Source organism: Neoarius graeffei, chromosome 18 (genome assembly GCF_027579695.1).
Source record: "Neoarius graeffei isolate fNeoGra1 chromosome 18, fNeoGra1.pri, whole genome shotgun sequence".
NCBI classification, from domain to species: Eukaryota; Metazoa; Chordata; class Actinopteri; order Siluriformes; family Ariidae; genus Neoarius; species Neoarius graeffei.
In genome coordinates this window covers 44,925,182-44,937,411 of record NC_083586.1, presented here as the reverse complement: position 1 = coordinate 44,937,411, position 12,230 = coordinate 44,925,182, and the positions used below count along the sequence as shown (strand labels likewise).

The 12,230-nt window shown below is 40.3% G+C and overlaps 1 protein-coding gene across 3 annotated transcripts in view; it reads left to right on the top strand.

Moving 5' to 3' along the window:
• The window catches only part of pkn1a (protein kinase N1a), a 121,328-nt gene that overhangs the window by 69,634 nt on the left and 39,464 nt on the right, over positions 1-12,230 (top strand). For 2 of the 3 annotated variants that reach the window (XM_060898885.1, XM_060898883.1), the window contains exons 2-4: positions 6,758-7,058; positions 8,986-9,134; positions 11,265-11,385. In XM_060898885.1, the coding sequence (XP_060754868.1) occupies positions 6,758-7,058; positions 8,986-9,134; positions 11,265-11,385 (571 nt within the window). Of the gene's footprint in view, positions 1-2,727; positions 2,876-6,757; positions 7,059-8,985; positions 9,135-11,264; positions 11,386-12,230 lie in introns of those variants that run through there. The other variant, XM_060898884.1, reaches the window with a different exon arrangement.

Below are 12,230 nucleotides of genomic sequence, written 5' to 3'. Positions count from 1 at the left end.
CCCAAAAAATACCATTGGCCATACTGAGCCTAGCTACATTGCTAACAGGAGTGACAGCGCGTCTGACTGACTGGGAGGTCGCGCAAAGCTCGGACAGGTACGGAGCAGCTCGTCTCAATTCAGATAAGAGCATATTTCATTGTGGAAGTACGGTGGACTGTTCCTTTAATACTCGCTTGCATAATTACAGAACATACTACAGTTATGGTCGTGTAGTAAGTACTTAACCATACTGTACATACTGAGTATTCGGATGTAGTCACTCACTGACACAAAGAGACACAAAGATTTCCACTAACCTCAAACAAAACCTAATTCACAGCAATCGCAATATTTTATATCTTATCCTTGGTAGGCTAGGCTTAATCAGGTCAGGTTAAATCAGGGAAGTCAGTCGCTTGGAAGATTAATTAGTATTTGATTTAAATGACCAGGGGATGATTTATCCAAGCTAGAAACTAAACTGGAGACATATTTTTAAGAAAAAAAGAGGAGGAACACAAGGGTGCAGCATGGTGGTGTAGTGGTTAGTGCTGTTGCCTCAGAGCAAGAAGGTTCTGGGTTTGAACCCAGTGGCTGATAGGGGCCTTTCTGTGTGGAGTTTGCACGTTCTCCCCATGTCTGTGTGGGTTTCCTACAGGTGCTCTGGTTTCCCCCACAGTCCAAAGACATGCAGTTAGGTGAAAATGGGGCAGCCGTGGCCTGAGGTTGGGCTGAAGTGCCCTTGAGCAAGGCCCCTAACCCCCAACTACTCCCTGGGCACTGTAGCATAGCTGCCCACTGCTCTGGGTATATGGGTGTGTGTGCTCATTGTTTGCATGTGTGTTCACTGCTTCAGATGGGTTAAATGCAGAGGAGGAATTTCACTCTGTGCTTGAGTGTACGTGTGACAAATAAAGGCTTCTTGGCTTCTTCTAAAAAAAAATGTGTTCCAAAGATGACTTTTTATTATTCGTTTAGTAGCCCTTTTATCCTGATGAGGGTCGCTGTGGTTTAAAATGGACTCAAATAGACTCAAATACAGACGGCGGGTACAAACCACAAACTGCAGTAATGGGCAGGAAAGCTCAGATGCTCTGCGGAAATAAGGAAGATTTGTCAAGAATATCTGCAAGAACCGGTATGATTGACCAGTAATTTTACAGTCAGAGGAGTTTTCAGAGGCATATATAGTAATTAGGCTCAAAAGGATGGAGTTAATGGTAGAAATTTATACGTGAACCTTAGTTTAACCTTAGCTAAAAGACAGGACGGAGAATACAACTAAAGCAAATCAAAATTCTTGGAAAACCCAAGATTTAGTCATAAAGATCCTCTGAAAGGACTAATCATACAGGTTTCGAGCTAGAAATCAGAATACTTCAGTAAATACTTTGGTGTTGTCACATTCAGACAGAAAGAAAGCACAACTTTATTCATCACACACTTGTGAAATTCCTCTCTGCATTTAACCCATCTGAAGCAGTGAACATACACATGCACACACGTACCCAGAGCAGTGGGCAGCCATGCTAACAGCGCCCGGGGAGCAGTTGGGAGTTAGGTGCCTCGCTCAAGGGCACCTCAGCCCAAGGCCGTCCCATATTAGCCTAACCACATGTCTTTGGACTGTGGGGGAAACCGGAGCACCCGGAGGAAACCCACGCAGACACATGCAAACTCTACACATAAAGGCCCCTGCCGGCCACTGGGCTTGAACCCAGAACCTTCTTGCTGTGAGGCGACCGTGCTAACCACTACACCACCGTGCCATTTGCTCAGAGGGGCTCTGTATTTAAGAGAAAGACAGATGATCTGGATGACAAGGAGGCATCACTCAGTCATGTCTGTCAATTCAGAAAGCTCATCATCTTGCACTATTACATTTACATTACCTTAGTGGCATTTATCAGACGCCCTGATCAGATGTACAGCATACCCAGAGCAGCCTGGGGGTTAGGTTCCTTGCTCAAGGGCACTTCAGTCATCCCTGCTGTTCCAGGGAATCAAACTGGCAACCTTTTGGTCCCAAAGCTGCTTCTCTAACCATTAGGACATGGCTTTATTAGTCAAGTTCGGGCATGTGTTTTGAAGGAACATTGAAGCTGTAAAAGCGTTCTCCCAAAATCACTGATTATACCTTAACAATACCTTTGCATGAAGGATTTTGACCGCTCCAACTTTTATTATAATTTAACTTTGAGTATTTTGCGAATTTTCTGTTCTTTTATCAGTACAATCGAACATTTTGGTCAAACTTTTGGTGTATGGTAATCACACATCACGACAGATGTAACGAGAGATTAGGATGAAAGTGCTGGTGTATTCCTTTAAACGTTTCTTGACAGTGTATTTGTTTAACTGGTGCTGCATTCAAGGAATCTGAACTGGATGTAGCGCAGGAAGGGCCACTGCTGAGCTTCTATTCACATCCTGTAACATGAGCTAGTGATGTCACTGTTCTCTCTCTGTCTCTAGCTAGTATAGTGTTGCTCTTTTGCGCTCTGTGTTTACAGAGGGAACCGTATTCATACAAGTGCGCACTCATAGAATACAAAAAAAAAGCAAAATGCAGTTTGACGTTATAGAGATCACACGTTAGCTATGGACAGTATTGCAAATTTCTATGGAAAGCAAACAAACTGAAATCCAGGCACTGGTTTGGGCCAGGCACAACTTCACAGGAAACAGGAAGTGACCGTGCTGAGGCTCACCCGGATATCCTGCTCAGGGAGGGCGACCCTAACCATGGCTTTCCCTTCCTTTCTGTCTCTCCGTTTCTCTCCGTCTCGCTATATGTCTCAGTTAGAGGTTGGATAGGAGAGCTGGAGTAAACAGCATGTGCTGGTCGGGGGAATGGGACCACTGGGACCGCTGGGAATACCTGGACACACAGGTGGAGTGCCGTCGCTGTAGTTCTGCATGAATTTTGTCTTGAACGGCAAGAGTGAGTAGGACTAACAGACTTGACTTCGGTGGTTACTGGAGCGCTAATACCATTGCGTTTTGTGGAATGAGGTGGTTTGCAATGCTGTCAAGCACAACTTCCTGACTTGCAAGAACTACAGCGATTCGATTTTTTTTGTCAAAGGGATTTAAGCGCCGCCAGTTTTGAATGATAATGAAGACCCTGTAGCGTCTTCTCGAGCTGATTTGTGTATTTTATGTCTCTGATCTAGTTGTATTTATTATTGCTATGCTTTAGCAGTTGTTTTTCTTTTTGCAGTTCGTTGTTTTTTCGTGTCGCTGGTTGTTTGGTCTTGGGGCATAACCTCAGTCATAACCACTTCTATATTTCTATGCTTTTTAAAGCATCTCTTTTAGGAGAGAATTTGATCTGTGTTGACCTCAGAAGACTTTGAAGCTGTCTTTGAAGCAGCATTAAAACACTGTGGGAAAGGGTTTATAAACAGTTTCTCGACTTTTTTGAGTCTATATGAAGCATGTGCTGAAAAATGTCACCTGAACGTTGTTAAAATTCCATTCACAGTACAATCTTCGAGTAGATAATTAGTAAAAAAAAAAAAAAAGGTTTAGAGATTTTAAAAAAAACCCTACCCCTGCTTTTTATCCTGAAATTGGGATAGGGCAATATATTTTCAGTTTTTTTGAAAGAGTGGTGTATCATCATCAGGAGCAACTTCTTCTTTGTTACAGCAACAGTGATTTTGTTGGCATTTTGCATTGGGAAAAAAAATGTCCATGCCTCATTGCAGAATTAAGATAAACCGATATACATTAAATCGTGTGCAAGAGATTGCAGCACGTAGCCATATACAGTGGCACTTGAAAGTTTATGAACCCTTTAGAATTTTCTATATTTCTGCATAAATATGACCTAAAACAATATCAGATTTTCACACAAGTCCTAAAAGTAGATCAAGAGAACCCAGTTAAACAAATGAGACAAAAATATTATACTTGGTCATTTATTTATTGAGGAAAATGATCCAATATTACATATCTGTGAGTGGCAAAAGTATGTGAACCTCTAGGATTAGCAGTTAATTTAAAGGTGAAATTCGAGTCAGGCGTTTTCAATCAGTGGGATGACAATCAGGTGTGAGTGGGCACCCTGTTTTATTTAAAGAACAGGGATCTATCAAAGTCTGATCTTCACAACACATGTTTGTGGAAGTGTATCATGGCATGAACAAAGGAGATTTCTGAGGACCTCAGAAAAAGTGTTGTTGATGCTCATCAGGCTGGAAAAGGTTACAAAACCATCTCTAAAGAGTTTGGACTCCACCAATACACAGTCAGACAGATTGTGTACAAATGGAGGAAATTCAAGACCATTGTTACCCTCCTCAGGAGTGGTCGCCCAACAAAGATCATTCCAAGAGCAAGGCGTGTAATAGTCGGCGAGATCACAAAGGACCCCAGGGTAACTTCTAAGCAACTGAAAGCCTCTCTCACATTGGCTAATGTTCATGAGTCCACCATCAGGAGAACACTGAACAACAATGGTGTACATGGCAGGGTTGCTACTGTCCAAAAAGAACATTGCTGCTCGTCTGCAGTTTGCTAAAGATCACGTGGACGAGCCAGAAGGCTATTGGAAAAATGTTTTGTGGACGAATGAGACCAAAATAGAACTTATTTGGTTTAAATGAGAAGCGTTATGTTTGGAGAAAGGAAAACACTGCATTCCAGCATAAGAACCCTATCCCATCTGTGAAACATGGTGGTGGTAGTATCATGGTTTGGGTCTGTTTTGCTGCATCTGGGCCAGGACGGCTTGCCATCATTGATGGAACAATGAATTCTGAATTATACCAGTGAATTCTAAAGGAAAATGTCAGGACATCCGTCCATGAACTGAATCTCAAGAGAAGGTGGGTCATGCAGCAAGACAACAACCCTAAGCACACAAGTTGTTCTACCAAAGAATGGTTAAAGAAGAATAAAGTTAATGTTTTGGAATGGCCAAGTCAAAGTCCTGACCTTAATCCAATCGAAATGTTGTGGAAGGACCTGAAGCGAGCAGTTCATGTGAGGAAACCCACCAACATCCCAGAGTTCAAGCTGTTCTGTACGGAGGAATGGGCTAAAATTCCTCCAAGCCGGTGTGCAGGACTGATCAACAGTTACTGGAAACGTTTAGTTGCAGTTATTGCTGCACAAGGGGGTCACACCAGATACTGAAAGCAAAGGTTCACATACTTTTGCCACTCACAGACATGTAATACTGCATCATTTTCCTCAATAAATAAATGACCAAGTATAATATTTTTGTCTCATTTGTTTAACTGGGTTCTCTTTATCTACTTTTAGGACTTGTGTGAAAATCTGATGATGTTTTAGGTCATATTTATGAAGAAATCTAGAAAATTCTAAAGGGTTCACAAACTTTCAAGCACCACTGTAAATGTTGCCATTGTGATAGTATCATGTCTTGCACCCTATACCACACAACTAACATGACAACTGCAGGAAAATAATTTCACATGTAGCAGAGCACTACTTATGTTATGGTGTATAACAAATTGGCACAGCTAGTTACGTCAAGTCAGTTTTTTTTTTTTTTATCATAAGTTATGATTTGTACTAGGGGACCACTCTTGGTGCTTAAATGGTTCACTAATCTAGTTATCTAACATAAGCATATTTATAGATGAGCAGATTGTTCTTTGAGACAGTAGGTTAAGGATGATGGTCAGCCACCTTGTATAATCTATATTGTATTTTCATGTTGACTTGATAATTGTGTAGTTTTTCAAAACTAATTTTTTTTTTCCAAAATTAAACTATGTATTCAATAAAATTGATATCCGGTTTGTTTTACTGCGATGACATGATGGCAGAAGTCAGGGACATTGAACACATGATGGAATGTTCCACTGGGCTTTGTGGTATTGTGTAGTTGTTGCTGGCATTGGCACAGTTTTCCGTTGCTGCTTCTTTGAAAAACAGGGTTAATGTTGGCGTCTTCCACCTACTGCCGTAATATGTATGCAACGTTAGCCAAAACCTGAGCAAAAATAAGTTAAGATATACAGCATATGCCCAAAAGTATGTAAACACCTGCCCAATCACACCATAAGTGCTTGTTGAACATCACATTCCAGGATCACCTTGCTGTTATAGTAACCTCCAGTCTTCTGGGAAAGCTTTGCACTAGATTTTTGAACATGTGCCATGGTGATTTGCCCATTCTACCACCAGAGCATTAGTGAGATCAGGCACTGATGTAGGGTGAGGAGGCCTGGGGCGTAGTGAATGTTCATCCCAAAGGTGTTCAGTGGTGTTGAAGCTCTGTGCAGGCCATTTGAGTTCTAACCTTGGCAAACCATGTCTTACTTTGTGCACAGGTGCATTGTCATGCTGGAAGAAGTTTGGGGCCTCTTGGTTCCAATGAAGGGAAATCTTAAGACGACAGCATAGAAAGACATCATATACAATAGTGTACTTCCAACTTTGTGGCGCCAGTTTGGGGAAGAACCACATAGGTGTGAAGGTGTCAGGTGTCCACATACTGTACTTCTGGCCATATTGTGTATAGCAGGCAATGTGAATGTGTCCATCCCTAACTCAGGTTCAGTATCTACAAATCAGAGAGCTTAATTTTATTGCCATTATTAATTGTGGCACCAGTTTGGGGAAGAACCACATATAGGTGTGAAGGTGTCAGGTGTCCACATACTTCTGGCCATATTGTGTATAGCAGGCAATGTGAATGTGTCCATCCCTAACTCAGGTTCAGTATCTACAAATCAGAGAGCTTAATTTTATTGCCATTATTAATGCTTTAAATCTCTCCCACTTTTGTCTCCAGAGTGATCCAGGTGGGTTGTCCGTGCTGGAACAGCTGGGTCTGGACCACGGCTCGGACTTTTCAGATTCAAGCGTGCAGCAACGGCTGGATGAGGAGCGTGAGAAGATCCGGCGTGAAATCCGCAAGGAGTTGAAGATTAAGGAAGGAGCAGAGAACCTGCGACGTGCAACTACTGATAAACGCAATGCCCAGCAAGTGGACAACCAGCTGCGCTCCTCTAACCGGCGTCTCCACTCGCTCCATGCCCAGCTTCAGGAGCTTGACGCCCATATTGTTGTCAAGGGCACAGATGAAGCTCGCGGTTAGTCCAACAGTTAAAGCACAGAACAGAAGTTGTTGATCTTGCATGTTATATTAATGTCAGAATGGGAACACATGCCTCAGTGGGTTTTGAGTCATTCATTAGTACCATCTGTGGAGATTTTCTGTAGTGAAACTGGCTAAATATACTTGCTTTGAAGCTAAATGTTTAAATTAAAAGCTTTCGTACCCCAGTAATCACTTAAGTTTTGATTGTGCTCATTGTTGGATACACATCCATTGTGCATGAATATTTAACTCGGATAAATGCACACAAAGACCCAGGTGGTGACTCAAAATTGATTAGTCCAGGGCTTTTCAAAGTGTGGGGCGCGCCCCCCCGGGGGGTGCCAGAGTTCTTCGGGGGGGGCGCAACGTGAGAGACAAAATGGATCGATTTTTAGTACCTAAAGCTACAGTGAGTGAGGAGACAAAGTCTGGGCCAAGCAAAAAAACAGAGCCTCCAGGATGTTGCGATTTGCAACTTCAGCGCAAATTCAACCAATCCCCGCGAATTCAGGGCAGTGTTGCAATTATATCCAATCACCGCAACTTTCCCGCAAATTTGACCAATCATTGGCGTCGTCTTGAGGTGACGTCGATAAACTACCTTCCGCCTTACTTCCGTGTGTTCAAGAGAAGCAGCATGCGCGCAGTGTTGCCAGATTGGGAGGTTTCAAGTGCATTTTGGCGGGTTTTGAACATATTTTGGACTGGAAAACGTCAGCAGTATCTGGCAACTGAAAGTGTGTTATGTTTACAGTGAAGGACTGTGTGCACTTTATTTTTTTTTTACTTAATACAAGAAATTAATGGATGCCAACATTTTTGCCAAAATGGTATTTTATTTTCCATTGTTTAGGCAGCTTCAGCATCATACTGTGAGATTCTGTTCAAATTGTTTTTTTTCTCTTCTATGAAGCCTGAGCCATTTATTTAATTAGTTTATAATTATTGTTTAATTTAGTCTTCAGGAGAGACTGCCTGCACACAGTACTAGTATTAATAGTTTTTTTTCTTATATGAAAGCTGAGGCATTTATATTATATTTTAAGGTAACTTCATGTTGTGCTGTGAGGTTCTCTGCACTTTAACTTTAGAACCAACAGGAGCATTTGGATAAGTAAAGCCTATTTTTCTGCATTTTTGTAGTCCTGGTAATCTTTTATATTGGTAAAGTTGTTTATAGGACCATTTCTCAATGTCTTTGTTTTTTTTAATCAATAGTTTTTCAGTAATAACTTAATATTTAACATATCACTCAATTTTAATCACAAAAAGAGAAAATCGCAACAATTTCTCGCAACTTTCACTTCCTCCCGCAATGTAATCGCAACAAAAACCTAAAAAACACCGCAACTTTCATCGCAATTTTTTTGGAAACCCCTTGCAACATCAGACATTTTAGCCCTCAACAATCACAAAAAAGGCCCGCGAAATCCTGGGGGGACTGAAAAAAGAAGGAAGTATGACCATGATTATTTAAAGTTTGGATTTTCATGGACTGGATCTGAAGATGCTCCACTGCCACAGTGTGTTGTCTGCCAAGAGGTTCTAGCTAACGATGCTATGAGATGTTTAAAATGTGTAAAACAAGATGTTTTAAAAAGCACAGATGTTTAAAATGTGAAAAAGAAAAAAATGATGTGTACAACAACCATTTTTTAAAAATACGAATGGAACATTAAGTATAGCAACAACAAAAATTGTAAGGGGGGGGGCGCGGTTGTTTATTTGCTCTCCGAAGGGGGGCTGACTCTCCCACACTTTGAAAACCCCTGGATTAGACGTTTTGCATAATCGCTTACTGATATTTATTCCAACTCAAATCTTAGGCTTTAACTCCACGTTACAGTAGATTCTGACAGTTAGTTGGAAAATCCTAACTGTGACCTCTGCCCCCCCCCCCCCCCCCCCCCCCCCCCCAGATGATGTGCCTCGGTCTCCTGGCACAGAGAGCAGGGCGTCGGCCCATCAGGAACGCATCGCCGCCCTGGAGAGGCAGCTGAACATAGAGCTCAAAGTCAAGCAGGGGGCTGAGAACATGATCCCAATCTACGCCAATGGCTCTACCAAGGTAACCTGCACTGATGTGCACACTGTCCGTCTCTCTCTATCTGTACTGACTGGGAGTTTTCATTCCAGTTTAGGATGCAATAAAAAAATGTACTGAGTGCCAAAGAAAAAGCGTAGTGGTGTATATTGTATAGTAGAGCATTCTGCAAAAGTGTAAAAGTTTGTACAGACAAATAAATGCATTAGGACAAACAAATTTGACTTTAGTCATGACACCACTTGTACTTTAACCCCTTGGCTGCCACCCATAATTAATTGTAATGTGCCGGGCATATAGGACAAAAATAGGTCAAAATTGGGATTTTTGATAATCTTTCTCTAACTTGTTCAGAACTTTGTTTTTTAATATTTGTATAGAAAAATCACAAAAAAAACACTGTTGTAGAGTAAAAATAACTTTAGTAATCAAAAACATCCAAGACAATGGGTCTTGTCAATGAGAACCTGTCCATAAACATGAATTACTAGTACTTGAAAACATAATGTACACCAAGTAACTGGGTACCATTTTTATGATGGTCTTTGGTACGGCCCGACCGTGAATAGAACTCGCAATCTCCCAATTGAGAGGTAGACACGCTAATCACTCGGCCAACTCGCAGTAGTGTGCCACTGTGAAGTAAAAGTAATGTGCCATGTAAGGTACATAAAAGGAGGTGTTTATGACGAGTAGTGTACGTCATAAGGCACAGCAGTAAAAAACTTCATGATGTACCTGACTCGTCCAAGGGCACTGAAGGGGTTAACATAGATTCATTTATTACCTGAGACTCCACTTGGACTTCATTTTATGAGGTTCAAACTGTGACTTGGATCGGAAAGATTTTTCAGAATCCTCCATGGGTAAATCTAAATCATGGTCTTGGGTCTTATCCACAAACGGCTTGTGTGACTGCAGGCTTTTATTCCAACTAATCAGGAGCCACACCCGATTCCACTTGATAAAGCAGTTAATTTTGGTTTCCAATTGACTATCAAGTGTGCCTCCAGTTTGGCTGGAAGGAAAGGCTGCAGCCACACCAACCCTTTCTGGAGAAGGTTGAAGAACCCTGATCTAAATCTGTTTTCCTTCTATGATAACTATTCAGGTTACTACACTACTACAACCTATGCGTTTTGTTCAGTGAGAGTTGCCTCTCCATCACTGAGGCCTCATTCAGGAGTTAATTTGAGTAGCAGCTTAGGGACTTAATCTGAGTAGGAGTCTAAAAGGGCTTTGGACTTGACTTGAACTCAATTTGAACTTGACTTGAACTCAATTTGAGTAGGAGTCTAAAAGGACTTTGGTCTTGACTTAAACTCAATTTAAGTAGCAGGTTTTGGACTTTGGACCTGTCTTGAACTCAACTGTAGCTGAGGACTTAAATTCACTTGAGTAGCAGCTTAAGAATTTTGGACTTGAACTTCATTTGAGTAGCAATTTCAGGACTTTGAACTTGAATAGAACTGAATTCAAATTGCATAGCATTTTATGGACCTTGGACTTAATATTACACACATGAACATAAATGGCTAGTGGCCAGTGGACCTTTATGGTCTACTTTGATATAATGGCTTATTCTTCTTTCTTAGGTTGTTTCTGCCTTTTCTGAACAAACAATATTTCTGTCATTTCTAAAAAGAGAGAGAGAAAGAAATTGCCGCTCCTAAACAAGCACAAATGATAGGAGTATCTGGCCAGGTATCTGTTATTGCACTGTATTATTGCATGTTGCTGCATTTTTGTCAAATTGGGAGACAGAATTAATGCATTAATTGTATAAAAATTTATATAAACATCCTAGTTAGAACACAGGTACACAAATTGGACTGAAGCCAGCATCTGAGGTCAACATCGGTTGCCAAGGAAATGATAATCCACAACCCTATAATCAAAGATACCAAACAAACATGTGCGTTATGTTCACATTAAGAGACTCCGCTGCACTGTAGGTTTCTTTTGTTGGTAAATTTATGTTAAGCATTGTGTTTTTGACAAAAAAGTGACAGCTCCACCACCAAATATGGCATAATCAGTTTTCCTATAGATTCAACAGCAAATCGGTGATGACAGTGAGGCAGATCTTTGTAAGACCTTCTCTTATTTATAATAAATAAAGTATATGATGGATTGTTTACGTGTTTGTCTCAGGATAAGAAGATGTTGCAGACTGCCCAGCAGATGCTCCAGGACAGCAAAACCAAGATCGACATCATTCGTATGCAGATCCGCAAAGCAGTACAGGCTTACGAACACAATGAGGACGTACAAGGTGTGTGTGTGTACTTATGGTGGAGCATGGGTTTGTTGATATTGGAGGAAAACATGCTCAGTGGTACATTTAAATTATCCTGTTATATTTACAACCTAAAAATAGTCTCTCTTTAATCCCACAGTTTTTTTTTTTTAATCAGAAAAGCATTGCACGTATTACAAGTAGGGTTATTTAAAAATGTGACTTTTAATTTAATTTATTTTAAAAGCTTGGTATTTGAATGTATTTGAATATTTAATGAGATTATAACCTCACACAGACAGAATGAACCTCAGCTCATTCTTTTATATATAATATATAAACTAAAGGTGAATCATAAACTATAATGATTTTATCTATGTTTTTATTTCTTGACACACAAACACTGTCTTGTCATGGATATTTAGTGTATTGTGTGTTTCTGTCAAACTCCACCCCCAAACCTCCATTGTGTATGATATTTTCCGTGACCAAATCTCAATTGCCCATCTGTTGGGCAAAATAATTTAGATTCATTTAAATTGTTAAACATCAAATTTTTTAGGACATGTTCTTTGTTCATTTTTTAAAATATATTTATACAACAGAGCTGTTTAATTCTTGATTCTGATTTGGTTATCAGTTCTGTCGTGCCAGCTAATTCACAGGAATTTGTATTTTGTAATCTGAACCTAATAATAAGCAGATCAAGAGAAAAACATACTGTATAATCACTGATATGGTGAAGTGTTTTTTTTTTTTTTTTAACATTTATGGAAGGAGTCTCCAGTGTCGGCATTAGGCTATATTGTTAGTTATTATAACTATTATTATAATATAATTATTATAATGTAACATACACAACTATATAGTATCAGTCAAAA